The sequence below is a fragment of the Ceratina calcarata genome, unplaced genomic scaffold (genome assembly GCF_001652005.2).
Source record: "Ceratina calcarata isolate Rehan_Ccalc_2016 unplaced genomic scaffold, ASM165200v1 scaffold289, whole genome shotgun sequence".
NCBI classification, from domain to species: Eukaryota; Metazoa; Arthropoda; class Insecta; order Hymenoptera; family Apidae; genus Ceratina; species Ceratina calcarata.
The window spans coordinates 20,543-35,570 of record NW_017151271.1 but is presented as its reverse complement, the minus strand read 5'-3'; the positions used below and the strand labels follow the sequence as shown (position 1 = coordinate 35,570).

Here is a 15,028-nt window from a genome sequence, read left to right as displayed (position 1 = left end):
ACGCGACCTCTCACCAGGAGCTTGCGCAGCTCGATTATCGACGCGATAGCTGCTCGGTATTGCATGCATCGTTCTGTAACCCCCCCGCTCCCACCCTACGGCCCTTTTTCCGCCCGTCCTTCTTCTACTCGCTGTTTTCCATATGTCTCTTTATGCACAACCAAACATACAGATTTCCCCGAGTCGCACACTATATACTGCAGCTAATGTCCCCGCTTTTTCCTTTTTGTTCCAAGAATCGATCTATGTATGCAATTTTCGCTAGCGTGATCGTGAGTCAGACCGTACGAACCTATGGCCTTTCGTCCGTCATTGATTAACGAAGGATAATGTCTCTGGAACTCGTCGTCACTTTTCGTTTAACGAAATAGATTTTTACTACGGCGCGTCTTATTGCTCTCTGCATCGGTTCAACTTAGTCCTTGATGGAAAATTGCGGTTGTTCACCTGTTTTCAAACTTGTAATTATAAGACCAAGTATGAGGTGTAATTACACGGCTTACGTATCACAACATTGTATCAACAAGGAGCCGGTTTGCGATTGCGAAACGTAGTCGAACATAGGGATAGATACGAATCTATTCGGTGGGGTTGCGACTCCGGAACGAGATAGACACTGCAGTGTTCGTCGTCGCAACCTTCGGAGTTGAAGGTCGTCGATGCTCAATGAAATTTAGAATAGCACGTTTGCTATTGATGCAACGATCGTTTGCGCGCGATCAAACGCAGATGGGCATTTCAATGAAATTTACAACTGTAAAAAAATAGGAGTGAGAGTCAGTTAGCGTTCGTTCGCCAGTTAATCCTGGTGTGAATAAACGGGTAAACATAGTGCCTACTCTATCAGAAAATATTTGCGTAATTCGTTTAATCAACCAGAAAATATTTATGCACACGATTACGTTTTATTATCTAACTGTATGCATAATCGATTTCGTACTATTCCGTACGCTGTCCCGTGCAATTGCTTTTATTTTATAGCAGCACAAACGCAGATCGATAGTCGACGGTGGCTGAGAGTAGTCACGAACAAATCCCGAGAACATTCGAATTGTTTGATAACGCCGTAATCGCAAAATTGACGCCTTCCAACAAAAACGAGAACCGCATTTCCGCGAATACCGAAGTAGGTATGCGCATACAGACAGTCGTTGCCTCGTGAATCGTCTTCTCGCTCGAATCTCTTAAGTCCCCGGTTTATCTAGAAGATTAGCCACACGGAGAAAAATACCTTTCTTATTAACAAATTGCAACCTCGCCGCGTCCAGTGTTCGACGGGAAAGAGAATCAAGGCAAACATGTTCAATTCGAACCGATATATTTCTGCGAATCCCGTAACTGTTTTATCACTTGTTTCGCGACCGTGCTCATCTCGTTCTTGTTCGAAGTCGCGATATTCTCTATTTTGCCGATCGGCAGGCTCGTGATCAACTCGTGAATGTACTTCGGATTGGTCAGACCATACGTGATCGAGTACAACACGCGCAGACACAGAAACAATATTTCGTCCGGCAGAGAATTGTTCTTTAGATAATAACTCAGCATGTCGCCGATCCGCAATTCGAAGAGATGTTGCAAGCCGGTTTTATTCATACTGACGTTGTAGAACGTCATCAGCATTAATCTAAAGAGATACGTTCGCCATGAGCATGTACAAATAATCGTTGGTCGTTAATTGCTGATAAAATGAGTACCTCTTCAGCGACAAGGAGCCTTGCGACAGAGGCAAGGTGGGCATGAGTTTCACCATCTTTTGTATGAAGGCCCTGCCGTTCGGATCGGTAATTAAAAATTCACGTCCTTCGGGAGTTGCCGATATATTCGTCACAATGCCTAACAACCCAATTATAAACTTATATTCGACGTTACAGGTGGGGGGGAATGCATTTCGATAAGTGTTTATAAACGCGACGAAACTTCCGTCCGTTATCGATAAAAACTCGCCAATCTTATCCTGAAACTGAAACGAAACGGTCGAAACCTCGCTGCTCGTCGGATCCCGAACATAGAATGGATATTTACCCCAGATAGCCAGACATCAACGATCTCCGGACATCTAGACGCACGCCATGTCAAATTGCCCAAAACTGCGCCTAAAGTCGCACAGTACGTACTCTGATTCAATATCTATGGAAATAATAAATGCGCGTTAAATGACGCTGCCCGATTCATGTGTCACGGCGTTGTCGAATTACTTGTTCTCTTAAATATTGTATCTCCTCTTGCGCCTTTTTATTCGCGTCTACCTGCTGCCGCAGCTGACCGTGTAATTGCGAGCACTCGAATTCCAGTGCCGATATTCTTTCTTTCTCCTCTGCAGAGGTCGAGAATGTGAAACGATACGACCTACATTTTTTCGCTATTTTCGAATGATAACAAATAAATCCGCACACCTTTATTTATCCGATCGGTCAGAGATTTCGGACCGATAAGATCTTGTATTTTCTGCCTGTCTTGTATATTTAGCCTCTCTAAATCTAAGTCTAAGCCAGAAGTAACAAGCGCTTCTGGCAAGTCTTTCATAAATTTATGAACACTTTTCTCGACGGTCTGCAAGGTGTCCTCCACGGAGATCTGAAAAGTTTTTTTATTACATATTGCATACGTTACGCGGAAGCAGGTTTCCCTTTAGCGTCACTTCCGGCTATTTTCTAGATTCTACAAAACCACAGAGCGCAGAATGTACGATGCTAATTGTTGCTTAAACATCGAACGGAATATCAGCCGATTTTTAACGTACTAAAAATTGTTCATCGTCTTTCAGATTTGTTTGATCCTCCTCAGCATTCGTGTCCATGTTTATCCAACTGAATATTATGCCAATATTGACAATCTTTTGAAAAACTTCATGTCATATCGTGAAAATTATTATAGCCTGCGTTAAATATAAATTGATATTGTAAACATGTGCATGCGGTACCGTGCGAGATTCAAACGGTATTTAAAGGCTATAGTCAATTGGTTCGTGTAAGTAAAAGGAAAAATCTTTTCTTTTTTGAAGTATCATTTTTCAAACAAAAGCGCGCATGTCTGTGTTTCGGTGATAATGGCCAGGAAAATTCCGCACTTATAATGGTGTCTTCTTAATTTGATTTTCAAAAAGATTGGAAATTGTTTTTATTTATATTATATTCTTTCAAAGATGCAAAAAAGATTTATCAGTCTCTCTATTTTACTTCCCGATAAAAATAAACGTTGTATGATATTATCGTATCTTAATTATTAAGACCGAAAAATGGTATCGATAATCATACACGTGTTTAAAACAAATGCTTCTTCTGAACCTTTTTAATCCTTGTAAGTATTGAAGGTGCATGTATTATATTTTAATCTCTAGAGGAGATAATTTCATTCAAGATAATAATTGTCAGTGCACATGTGCGTATAAATGAAACAGCAAGCACGAATTTAAAAATAATACTCTCACAATTCAGGACTTACAGACTTAGGAATTCCAGATTCAACAAATGCAAATATATTCAACGCTCATTCTAATTTCGTTCATTCATTTGTCAAAAATGTTTATCAGCGAAATTTTCTTTATATTGTAAACAGGCCGAAATACAAGCGACGCTAACGCGCAGAGCGTGGGTTGCACTTTGTGCATTTAGGAACGGCGCAACGTGTGCGCGTCCTGCGCGTCTTCGTGTTATGATGCAAAAAAAAAGCGTTAATTATAACCTTACGATTAGAAGCTCCTTTATTTTTAAACCAGCCGGAATTTCGTTGTAAGATATTGCTGTGATTGAAGTGAAATTGTACGTGAGTTATAAAAAAGTGTTGATTTACGTTTAAATATGTTCGAACTTAATTCATAAATTACGATATACCCGAGCGTTTCCAACTACGAGAACCTGGGACGATGGTCAATTTATTTTATAATTTCAACAGTAAATGAACATAGTGGTTCATTCTTCTTATACAAATTAACGTAAACTTCATATACAGTAAAAAGGAAATAGTTAAATCTGTTGCGTTTGAAATTTGATCAACTATTATGTAACAACAAAAACTATTTAAAATTAATTACTGGTTATTAGGTACATAATGAGGTTCGCAGAAGGACAAGAAGTGCTCGCAAAATATCCGAGCACTGATAGGTATCAAAAGGGTACAGTATTAGGTATGAAGGGTGAATTGTATAAAGTACAATTTGAAACTGGTACTGAGCAGTATATTCTTCCAAATGATATTAGGGTATGTATTTCAAAAATATCTGAATTTCAGCTATGCATTTTAAAGCCGTAAACATCTTGTGTAGCATTTTTTTTTTTTAATAATTAGTTAAATAGACCATCTAGAAGTACAACAAGAAAAACTGGGAAAAGTCCTACTAGGCGTTCTCCAGCTAGAAGGTCTCCTGGTAGACGATCACCTGGAAGGCCTCCGTCATCTGCAAATAAACAAGATGCAAAGGGTACAAAGTTTGCTAAAATTTCTTTACCGCGGATCGATATGCCTGGTAAGAGTCATGCCATTCATTAACAATCATATTTGGAGAACGATACACTATCTTTAAAGAATAACTATTAAGTAGTTCGATTTTTTATATATGAAATATGTAGATATCATAAGTACGAAAAGTACAGATGACGAAAATTATTCCGTTGAATCAATGCCGCTTCACTCACGTGTAAAGGGGCTGGGAACAGTCACGCGCAGGTCAACGAGACTGTTATCTGGTACGGTAAAACCCGAATCAGACCTGAATAAAATGGTTTTACTTACAAGAAACATTAATAGAGCTGTCTCGCTTCCTTTAGAAAGGAAAAGTCAATTTCACGAATTTAGCGCTGAAGAAAAGGAGAGAGGCCACTCAGTACAAAGAGATCAGGTAGAATTTCTTTTTCGTAAAATTAAAATTATCTGTATTAAGTACAAGGAATGAAATATTTTATTCCTTTCCCATCAACGCTTGATTTCAGGATTTATTGAAATCTTTAAATTACGAACAAGTTGTACATCCTAGTACAGAAAAGATAGAAAAGCGGAAAAAAGAAATAAATATGGTCAATGAACCCCAAGAGTGGGGAGGATGGATGGGATCATTCTTTCTGATATTTCTGACACCTCTGATTACGATTTTACCGCAATTAATGTGCACAGAAAGCACATGCACGTTTGGTTATTTTAATATACCCGAAGATCTAAGTTCTTACATAGATCTAAAAGTTTTTGGTGTCTATTTGGGTCTTCTGTTGTTTGTAACTGTTATATCGATGATCCCGATTGGACAAAAAGTCGATGGATTACAAAGTAGAATCGGGAGATTACAGTATCGTTTAAATGGTAAATTTGTACAATATTTGAATTTGTTTGATAAATGTGTCATTTGAATGAAACTATAAATCTTGTCCTTTCAGGATTTGTGTGCTGTCTTCTATCGATAATCGTATTTGTCGCATGTACATATAAAGAATTTAAAATCGCTGACTTTATCATAAACAATTATGTACAATTTTCGGTCAGCGGTTGGATCATTGGAGTAATCTTATCATTGTTGTTATTTATAAAAGGAGGCAAAGCCCCGATAGCAAATCTAAATATACACGGGTCTACTAAAAGTGTAATATATAACTTTTGGCAAGGAAGGGAAATCAATCCACGAATGGGTCAAGTGGACTTTAAAATAAATCTCTTCCGGACATCCATGATAGCTACAGTAAAATCTGCCTGTTAAAATATCTTATTACCTACTGACATACACGTTATATAACTTACACAAAATTACAGGTTCTCATAAATTTGTCTATAATATTGAAATCAATTGAGAAGTTCGACATTTACAATTTAGAGCAAAACAATGTAGGTGTCTTATTGGGCACCTTATTGCAAATAATTTACGCAATGGACGCACTCGTTTACGAACACGCGTTACTTACAACATTCGAAGTAACGCAAGAGGGAACTGGTTACATGTTGTGCACTGGTTACATGCTATACCCGTTTTTACCTACTCTTGCAACAAAATATATGCTGTATCACAGGTGAGTCTTTACAGAAGTATCGCAACGCAGACGTATTTAAAGTCAGAGCTACAATTAAACATGTATTTCAGGACAACACTCAGTTATCTGTTCGTATTCCCTGTACTTACTTTCTTACTCGGGTACGTCCTATATAGAAAGAGCAACTTGCAGAAAAACGAGTTCAGAATAAATCCTTTGTCTCCGTCGTTGATTCATGTTGAAACAATACCAACTGTACGTGGTAAGAAGCTCATGGTGTCTGGATTATGGGGTCACGTAAGGCACCCGAATTATTTAGGTGATATAATCATGTGGTGGTCGATATCGTGCATCAGTTTGGCATGTGATATTATGCCTTATTATTACACAATACTGTGTACAATTTTATTAGTACATCGAGCAATAAGGGACAATGAACGCTGTAAAATGCGTTACGGATTAGCGTGGGAGGAATACGAATCACGCGTCAAGTACATGATTTTACCCCGTATATTTTAAAACATGTATGCACGATGTTAGCCAAGTATTTCTAAATCACATGATGTGTCACAAAGTTGTACCTTTAACATCTGTAATGCTCATTATTTTATAGAATATGTTCATTATAGTGGTATCACGTTAAGTTAGTCTTAACAGATGTATTGGACAATATATAGGGTCCAAACAGAAAGAGAATATTCATGACATTAGTATTAGATTTGTGCATAACAATTGTGTAAAACTTTAAGATAATGAACAAAGTGCAGTTATTTATGAAGAAACAAAAACAGAAGATATAGATGATAAGATATACTTGATACAGATATGTAAATGTACAATATATTTCTATATAATAAAGACGAAACAGAGTTTTTATACATTTTATATAAATACAATTGTACAATTGACAAATAAATAATTTTATAATATTCACGTGGTTTTTATAATATTATGTTTCCTTTCCTTGTGTAAAATACATGTGAGATCTGAATCTCTGTTTTCCTGTGTGTCATCGTCTAGTGTGATGGTATGACACAGCAACCACAGCATTGAGAAGTCTCATTCTGTCAACAGTGTCTGCATTGGTTTTCTCAAGTATTATTTAATAAAATGGCAAGTTTTTTTGGCGAGGTAGTGTTCCCGGTATCACGCGCGTTTTGGGACGATGAAGACGAAAATGGAACAAGTGAATCTTCTGTGAAAGAACCGTAAGTTAAACTCTTATCCAACGTAACCTCTTCTGTATGCAATTACTTTCAGGTATGCTTTTTTTGAATATATTTCAGCAAATTTTTTGTGCGATGGTTGAAAGATAAACCATCTGACATCGATACATTAATTGTCATCGAAGGCGAAATGTTAATCGGTAATATACATGTGCATTTATCCATGCCGGCATTTACGTTCTACTGGCCTTGTAAACGATGTTGATGAACTTGCAGATTTTTCGAAAGAATGTTTATGTCAGAACTCAGAGGAAGCATGTTTCGTGGAGGACGATAAGCAGAAAAAACTGTGCACGATTTATCAAGTAAACGAGGAGGTATACGTGTGCATTGTATCTTCACAATTCGATGTAAAATTCTCAGGAATGCTTGTGGAGAAGGTATTAACATTCATCTTAAATGTACTTGTTAATAACAACACGAATCAATTAACGTCAAATTTATTAGATGAGTGATGTCATATCAAGCGTGAAAAATACAATATGCGTAACGTGTCGGCACATGTCTCAATTTAAAAGTAAAAACGTACCAGAAGTACCGTCGTTCTTAAGGATGCTATTTACAAAAAATGGGCAGAACGTTTGCAAAGTGAAAGAACCACTTTTGGAGCGGCCAAACATCATATACGGAGTTACCGCTGGAGGTTGGTATTTAATAAAATGTGGTACATAGTTAAAATTACAGATTGAAACATATATTTCTTTCAGTATTGTCATACGCCGAGTTTATGGAATTACCTGCAGTTTTGTACGTCTTATATACAGATTGTTTCGCGCTCGACTCATTGTCTGCAGAACCACTGTTAAAGCTGTTCGCAGCGGTAAATTGTAAATTACACGATGTCACGTTTGCTGGGAAAGACTTTTTTAATAAAGGCAACCTTTATATGTAAAACGGTCTATTCGTTTCTATTTGAAGTCGTAAATTGAAACACACATCATGTGATACATATAAAAGCTTCACCCTCTAGGTACGCTATTGTCAATAATAAACTTTGCATATTTACATTATTTACAATAATTCAATTATAATTTCCATGGTAATACGGATTTTAATTATTATATTAATAATAGTTACACAAACAAACTTCGTAAATATAGTATTACCGATTTTTATGTGTTAAGGTTGTGGCGGGTAATATGCACGTGGTGCAGGTGCGGGCGGCACTGAATTACTTGGAGGAAAATACGTTGCGTTTGTAGGATAAGCATACGGTTGGAACGGTGGTTGTGGTGTGGAAGGAGCAGGTGGTGGAGCCCTGATGGCACCGGCAGTAGGCAAATGATGTATTGGCGGGACGATATGATTCATTGTATTTACAGGAGGCGGGGGTACAGAAACATTAGTTGGTGGAAATGCTGGAGGGTAATTGATATTACTAGGTGCGAAATTCGCTGCATATGTTTGGAAGTGTGTCGGTACGTCCATTGGCTTCATTGCGTCTGTGGTGTCTGTAGTTGAACATCCATTTGCTGAAACTGCAGACCCTTCAACTTTAATCTTCCCCGGCGTAACTGTGACACGATATTTAATTTAATTCTGATTCGTATCGATAATAAACTTTCTGCGCTGCACATACCATTCGGTGTAGTCGATGCTGGCTCTGTAACAGGTGGTTGTATAGCTCGGTCTCTAGCTAATTCATTAGACGGTGTCAACGGCGGTGAGTCCGGTGGTTTCGCGTTATTTGCTTGTGAATACAAATCCAATACTTGATGACATATATCTAGAAACATCAAATATACAACTAGAGATTGCATTTATTTTTTACACCCATTCAAAAGTAGACTTTAATTTAAACCTTCTAACAGATCCATAGTCACGTCCTCGACGAACATGTCCCACCAACGTAAATGTTTCGGTTGTCTTCCATTCCAATCTACTACTTCAAATTTGCTTAGTTTTCCAGCTAAATACATGAGAGCTACAGCTATAATTTCTGGTTCCCACTGCAATGACAATGTGGTACATAAGCTGTAACAGAAAACAGATGAAGGTAACATGTTCTGTTGTAATTAATACATAAATAATATCGAACTACTTTCATTATTACCTATCATTAACAAATGTCCAAGCCATTTGAACCATCTTTTGCAATTTATTTTTATCGCCTGTAATATATACCATCGGTTTTACTGTGTCATCGAGTACATTTGTTATATTAGAAATTCGTAAGAATTGACATACCTTTAAGACATTTCGCATATTTTAACAAGTAACTGTATGGGTGTTCAACTTGCAAATCGAACTTAATAGTTTGCAACAGAATTCTTTCTAGTGTCATGACCTCCTCCTTAGAAATGAGAAAATTCATAAACAGTTCATTTTAGTACAGCAATTATTATCTTAACTGGAAGAGAAATCTACCTTCGGATCTTCCCCAAATGTCATAAATTTCTGTTCAGTTAACAAAGACTTTGCAATCCTAATTATGTCTTTACATTTCTTTGGAGTTTCTTCTACCTTGCCTGCCAGGAACAAACAACAGCATGCAGTCACCTACATGACATTTGTACGTAATACATGAAACTTATCCACCTGTTACACTATTCTACACTAAGTACAGAATTAAATACTCACGTATCTTGGGAAATTTTTGAATGAATGGAACATGTAAAATCTGTGAAAATAGACAACGCCAGTTGCCATCGTGTTGTATCCCAGGTCCATTTTGGTGCCAGTGTCGATGATAAACCTGGCACCTTCCTTTCTATATCTACATTCTGTTTCATAATCGATTCCATCCTGAATGGATGGTGTATTTCTCAGCTCCTTCTTTTCATAATACCAGCATGGCATTTTTGTTTCTTTTAACACAAATACTGAAATTTAACAATACTGATGTTACTATGAACGTTTCACATAAATTACACTGAGATATATTATTCATAAAAAATGATTTGCTAAACGAATAATTTAACGAAAAACAAGAAAAAGCCATCGACAGCATAATAATTATATTAAGCAGAGAATTGTAAAAACATCTTAATTGCCTTTACGAACTGTAAACTTCAAAATGGGTTAGAATGATTACCAACGATTGAATCGTTCCTCTTCTTCACTGCTTTATGTTTTCACTATTATTTTCTTAGCAAACTGGAAACTTAGCACATTACACTTCCACTACTAGTATGGAATTGTTTGTTTATTACAACAAACAATAAAGATACTCTCTAACACTCTCTCATTCATTCGAACGCACACATCGCACGAACGTATTCGCAGTTCGACACCCGTGCTTTAGAAACATATTTTCGCTTTGTCTATAATTATATCCTATATAAGACCACTTGTTGGATGTCACAGGTAATGTCTCATGAACATATTTCAAAATAAATGAAATACTTTACATTCTTCATTTTTTGTTTGTACAGATTTGGAAATGTTGCATGCTAAATGATGCGATTCGTTTGTTAATTAAACGTTAATATAAATGGGGAACACGAGAATATATAAATGATGAAACAATCGCATTTCATCATCATCTGCTACATTAATTGTAATAGCAGCATTTCGTGCATGTGTCATTAATTACGCTTCTACATTTTTTTATGTTGTGTTTGTTTCCTGATAAATCGATAACGCACATAGGTGACTTTTTAAGCCAGGAACACAGGTGCGCCAGAAAACGGGACGATGAAGTAATTTTGTAATCTTTATTTTTGTCAAACAGTTATTACAAAGAATGTGATTGAACTTGTTATTGCAACTTCCACTGTATCTAATAATTGTTCGATCATTTTTCGAATGCTTAGCGTCTCTGCCCTAAATATAATTACTGTGACGATATGAGTATGGTGAGTTCTATATTGAGCATTACTTTATTTATGTTTCCTATAAAACATTGTCCCTGCCATGCTATCAGATGATTTTTTTTTATCATTGCAATAAACTTGTTGAACAGCACTCATCGTTATTCATTCGAGTCTTTTATATATATGCGTACAAAGCAGGTGTTTCCGGTTCGTGTCAGAGATCTGGTTTGAAATACCTTCGGTTTAACGCATTATCTGTGGTCAATACGTGCCTGAATAGATGCCATGTACCGCGAACGCTCGCGAAACAGTACATTCTAAGGGTGATTTGTGTCTTGTTCCTGTGATACCATTAAATGTCAATTTATGACGACCGCGCACGCAAGAGTATTTTACGAAACTCTCTACAAATTCACAGATAACGCAACGTCGAATATAATGCCGTTAGCAAATTTAGCAGTTCCTTGGGCTGAGGAACATGACACCGAAAAGGTACGTATTTATCTAATTGTTAAAACAATCGACCGAACGTCGAACATGTTCTACTCGCTGTTCGTGACAGTTGAATCGACGTTGTGGAATTGTCATATTATTGTCATATTATTTTCAGCAACATGTAGAAATCCTGCAATCAGAATCTCAAGAAATGATAACTCAAGAGAGTGTGGCTGAAACATCTTCGAATGGGTGCTCAGAGTCTCATGAAATAGAAGTGGCTGATGTTGTAAAGGATGGTCATGAGAAAGCAGATCGATCCCAGTTCGAACTGCTTAAAGTCTTGTGCCAGGGGTCCTTTGGCAAGGTATCCAGTATTTCTATTGAATGTGATTGATGAAATATATTAACATAAAGTGTATTAACATTAGTAAATTGTTTAGGTGTTCCTAGTGAGGAAAGTTGTTGGCAAAGATAGTGGTACACTCTATGCTATGAAAGTATTGAAGAAGGCAACATTGAAAGGTATTTAATATTTTAAACCGAATAGCTCTGATGCTTTTAGTCCAAAAACATTAATTTTAAATAATGAAGCTCTCAGAGCAATTCTCAGTTGAAAAATTATACCTTTGTGGCCCTTTTTTAACAGTAATTTAATGTGTAATATTCTCTCAGTTCGAGATAGAGTCAGGACGAAAATGGAAAGGAATATATTGGTGGATGTTGAACATCCATTCATTGTCCGGCTCCATTATGCATTCCAAACAGAAGGAAACCTCTATTTAATCCTAGATTTTTTGAGAGGTGGTGATCTATTTTCAAGATTAGCAAAAGAGGTATCCTTTAGCTTCCTTACCAATGCGTATTCCTGTAATTCATTCATTTCACGTTTATAATACTTGTTCTAGGTAATGTTTACCGAAGATGACGTAAAGTTTTATTTAGCGGAGCTTGCTCTTGCGCTGGGTCACATTCACAAGCTTGGAATTATTTACAGAGATCTCAAACCAGAGAAGTTCGTATTCATATTATTTATTATTCATTTAATTTTTATAATATCATATAAATTTGACGATCGTTTTGTTCGCAACAGTATTTTACTCGATACTGAGGGTCATATCTGTTTAACTGACTTCGGCCTATGTAAGCAACCTGTAGATGATCGTAAGACGTACTCGTTTTGTGGTACTGTGGAGTACATGGCTCCTGAAATAGTAGGTAGAAATGGGCATTCCTTTGCTGCTGACTGGTGGAGCTTTGGAGTCGTTATGGTTGGTCTTAGCGTTGGAAAATACACTTGAAATTATCAATTATGAATTCTAATTAAAATTTGTCATTTTAGTTCGAAATGTTAACCGGAGCTCTTCCGTTTCAAGGAGCAAATCCCAAAGAAACAATGACGCAAATATTAAGAGCAAAACTCGGAATGCCTCTCAACATTTCACCCGAAGCGCAAGCGCTTCTGAGAGTATTATTTAAAAGGATCCCTGCGAACAGGCTCGGATCAGGCGGGACAGAAGAAATAAAAAACCATCCGTTTTTCGCAACAATCGATTGGGACGCGCTATACAAAAAACAAATAAAACCGCCTTTCAAACCAGCTGTCAGCCACGAGGACGATGCGTTTTATTTTGATAGCGAATTCACATGTAGAACGCCTAAAGGTAGTGGCAAATTATTCAGTATTATCTAATTTATATTAGGATCGTGCAAAGCATAAAAATATTTGATTAGATTCCCCTGGAATGCCACCAAGTGCCAATGCTCACGAACAGTTTCGCGGGTTCAGTTTCGTCGCACCGTGTCTTCTGGAGGATCAAGCAAAATGTACTGAATACAAGCACTGTGATAGTCTAATCGAGTCTTTCCCAACTTACGTCAGCCCAGTTCCCATTGCCGACGAATATGAATTGAAACATGCGATCGGTAAAGGTAGCTACAGTACTGTTTTTTTGGCTGTTCACAAAGCCTCCAAAACGGAGTACGCCGTGAAAGTCATAGAGAAATCAAAAAGGAATCCGACGGAAGAGATAGAAATACTGCTTCGATATGGAAGGCATCCGCATATCGTAACGTTAAAAGCTGTTCACGAAGACGATAAACGAGCTTACCTCGTGCTCGAACTGTTACGAGGCGGCGAACTGCTCGACCGATTATTACAGCGACGCAATCTGACTGAAAGGGAAGCTGCCGAAGTGATGTACACGATAGCTAGTGTAGTTAATTATCTTCATGAAAATGGAGTAATTATCCGTTTATTTATCATTTCATGGATGTTGTATCGCGCCGGGTTCGTTGATTGAACTTAATTTGGTTTGCGTAATCGATAGGTCGTTCATAGAGACTTAAAACCATCTAATATATTATATTCGAAACCGGGAGACGATCCGAGTACACTCTGTTTATGCGACCTTGGGTTTGCGAAACAGTTAAGAGCGGAAAATGGTTTGCTAATGACGCCTTGTTACACAGCGAACTTCGTAGCGCCAGAAGTATTGAAGCGTCAAGGATATGATGCGGCGTGCGATATTTGGTCGCTCGGCGTTCTGTTGTATATTATGTTGGCCGGGTAATTAAGCGATCGCTTGTTGTATAAACCTTACTAATTAATTGATACTACTGATTCTGTCTTCATATTATAGGTATACTCCGTTTCGCAACAACCCTGGTGACAGCGCAACAGATATATTGGATCGTATCGGGCCTGGTTGTATCGACGTCGAAACCGGTATATGGTGTCAGATCTCAAGCAAAGCAAAGGAACTGGTTAAAAGGATGTTACACGTTGATCCCAATAGAAGGCCTACTGCAGCTGGCATATTAAAAAATCCGTGGATTATGAATCGCCATTATCTTTCTCAGAAAGCATTACCTGATAGCGTTAGGGACCCACACAGTCTAAAGGTGGATGACGTTTATGATTAGTGATTTCTCGATGTAAGGTTCGAGTTTATAAGCCTTCGTTTATCGTATAAAGAAAACGCTTTCACCAAGTGTCGAACAAAAAGAATACAGAGTGAACAAAAGAGAGGGTCTTCATTTGTATCGAGAAGTATATCTTCAAATAATAGGGTTTCTGTGCATAGAGGAAACTTGAATTATATTGAGAAATCACATATATATTTTATTCTGCGATGAAATTGTTATTATTACACAAATTGCATATAATTTCAGAGAGCGGTAGCGGCAACATATAGAGCGATGTCTAGTGGCCCGAGATCACCTCACATAGGACCTGTCTACATGTCTGAATTGGCTCGGAGAAGAGCGCAAGCCAAGATTGCGGGCCCTACCGATGTTTAAAAACAGATCTACTTCCACTTCGTGTTACAATTTTGCAATTTTTAATTTGTAATTATGTACGTACATGAAAAGACTATATTTTTTGCCGACGTAAGTTTAGTATTATTTGTGCAATGTTCAAATGTAGTTTGTACGTGATAGTTTTATATAAAATGTTTCGATATCGATGTAATTCAATCCACGAAAATCATGTTTAATACCGAAGTAAAAATTGGTGATAGAAATTGGCAAACTACGGGCACGACAGTCTCTGTTGTGGAAATGCTTTCCATTCGCATCCAATGTTTGCTAAAGTCTATCATTCCTTTTTGTGTATTGGAATACACAAAAATATATACATGCATATGGATGTATATACATG

The 15,028-nt window shown here is 37.3% G+C and overlaps 5 protein-coding genes across 15 annotated transcripts; 3 read left to right on the top strand and 2 right to left on the bottom strand.

The window, feature by feature from the left end:
• The first annotated feature begins 101 nt into the window (after window positions 1-101).
• LBR (lamin B receptor) lies at window positions 102-6,832 on the top strand. Of its 4 annotated transcripts, XM_026812506.1 has the most exons (11): window positions 102-1,781; window positions 1,872-2,106; window positions 2,765-2,967; window positions 4,041-4,197; window positions 4,285-4,462; window positions 4,566-4,682; window positions 4,764-4,834; window positions 4,926-5,289; window positions 5,364-5,662; window positions 5,734-5,987; window positions 6,059-6,832. In XM_026812506.1, the coding sequence occupies exons 3-11, from the start codon at window positions 2,906-2,908 to the stop codon at window positions 6,465-6,467; spliced, it is 1,911 nt and encodes a 636-aa protein (XP_026668307.1). In that variant the 5' UTR covers window positions 102-1,781; window positions 1,872-2,106; window positions 2,765-2,905; the 3' UTR covers window positions 6,468-6,832. The 4 variants fall into 4 exon arrangements, with proteins under 4 accessions (XP_026668307.1, XP_026668306.1, XP_017877867.1 ...); XM_026812505.1 differs by having other exon boundaries at window positions 4,566-4,834; XM_018022378.2 differs by lacking the exon at window positions 2,765-2,967 and having other exon boundaries at window positions 105-1,781; window positions 4,566-4,834.
• Window positions 1,303-2,855, bottom strand: LOC108623686 (heat shock factor 2-binding protein). The gene is made up of 6 exons (XM_018022379.2): window positions 2,741-2,855; window positions 2,394-2,574; window positions 2,196-2,314; window positions 2,023-2,127; window positions 1,695-1,960; window positions 1,303-1,624 (listed from the first exon to the last, which is right to left on the bottom strand). The coding sequence occupies exons 1-6, from the start codon at window positions 2,795-2,797 to the stop codon at window positions 1,303-1,305; spliced, it is 1,050 nt and encodes a 349-aa protein (XP_017877868.1). The 5' UTR covers window positions 2,798-2,855.
• Window positions 6,833-6,935: 103 nt separating the features above from the next.
• On the top strand, window positions 6,936-8,309 carry PSMG1 (Proteasome assembly chaperone 1). Its single transcript, XM_018022366.2, has 6 exons — window positions 6,936-7,156; window positions 7,235-7,314; window positions 7,391-7,554; window positions 7,622-7,817; window positions 7,882-8,144; window positions 8,299-8,309. Exons 1-5 carry the CDS (start codon window positions 7,059-7,061, stop codon window positions 8,064-8,066), a joined length of 723 nt encoding a protein of 240 aa, XP_017877855.1. The 5' UTR covers window positions 6,936-7,058; the 3' UTR covers window positions 8,067-8,144; window positions 8,299-8,309.
• On the bottom strand, window positions 8,056-10,304 carry CycK (cyclin K). Of its 3 annotated transcripts, none has more exons than XM_018022364.2 (8): window positions 10,213-10,304; window positions 9,755-9,996; window positions 9,542-9,673; window positions 9,362-9,467; window positions 9,228-9,285; window positions 8,976-9,148; window positions 8,754-8,900; window positions 8,056-8,688 (listed from the first exon to the last, which is right to left on the bottom strand). In XM_018022364.2, the coding sequence occupies exons 2-8, from the start codon at window positions 9,971-9,973 to the stop codon at window positions 8,294-8,296; spliced, it is 1,230 nt and encodes a 409-aa protein (XP_017877853.1). In that variant the 5' UTR covers window positions 9,974-9,996; window positions 10,213-10,304; the 3' UTR covers window positions 8,056-8,293. The 3 variants fall into 3 exon arrangements, with proteins under 3 accessions (XP_017877853.1, XP_017877852.1, XP_017877854.1); XM_018022363.2 differs by having other exon boundaries at window positions 10,209-10,300; XM_018022365.2 differs by having other exon boundaries at window positions 8,056-8,652; window positions 10,209-10,300.
• LOC108623679 (Ribosomal protein S6 kinase II) lies at window positions 9,064-15,022 on the top strand. 6 transcript variants are annotated; one of them, XM_018022356.2, is made up of 13 exons: window positions 10,011-10,480; window positions 10,549-10,971; window positions 11,128-11,421; window positions 11,540-11,731; window positions 11,808-11,889; window positions 12,040-12,200; window positions 12,273-12,379; window positions 12,458-12,635; window positions 12,707-13,028; window positions 13,099-13,607; window positions 13,695-13,933; window positions 14,007-14,268; window positions 14,539-15,022. In XM_018022356.2, the coding sequence occupies exons 3-13, from the start codon at window positions 11,296-11,298 to the stop codon at window positions 14,665-14,667; spliced, it is 2,307 nt and encodes a 768-aa protein (XP_017877845.1). In that variant the 5' UTR covers window positions 10,011-10,480; window positions 10,549-10,971; window positions 11,128-11,295; the 3' UTR covers window positions 14,668-15,022. The 6 variants fall into 6 exon arrangements, with proteins under 6 accessions (XP_026668302.1, XP_017877845.1, XP_017877850.1 ...); XM_018022361.1 differs by having other exon boundaries at window positions 10,389-10,480; window positions 11,348-11,421; XM_018022359.1 differs by having other exon boundaries at window positions 10,389-10,480; window positions 11,125-11,421.
• Window positions 15,023-15,028: the final 6 nt, after the last annotated feature.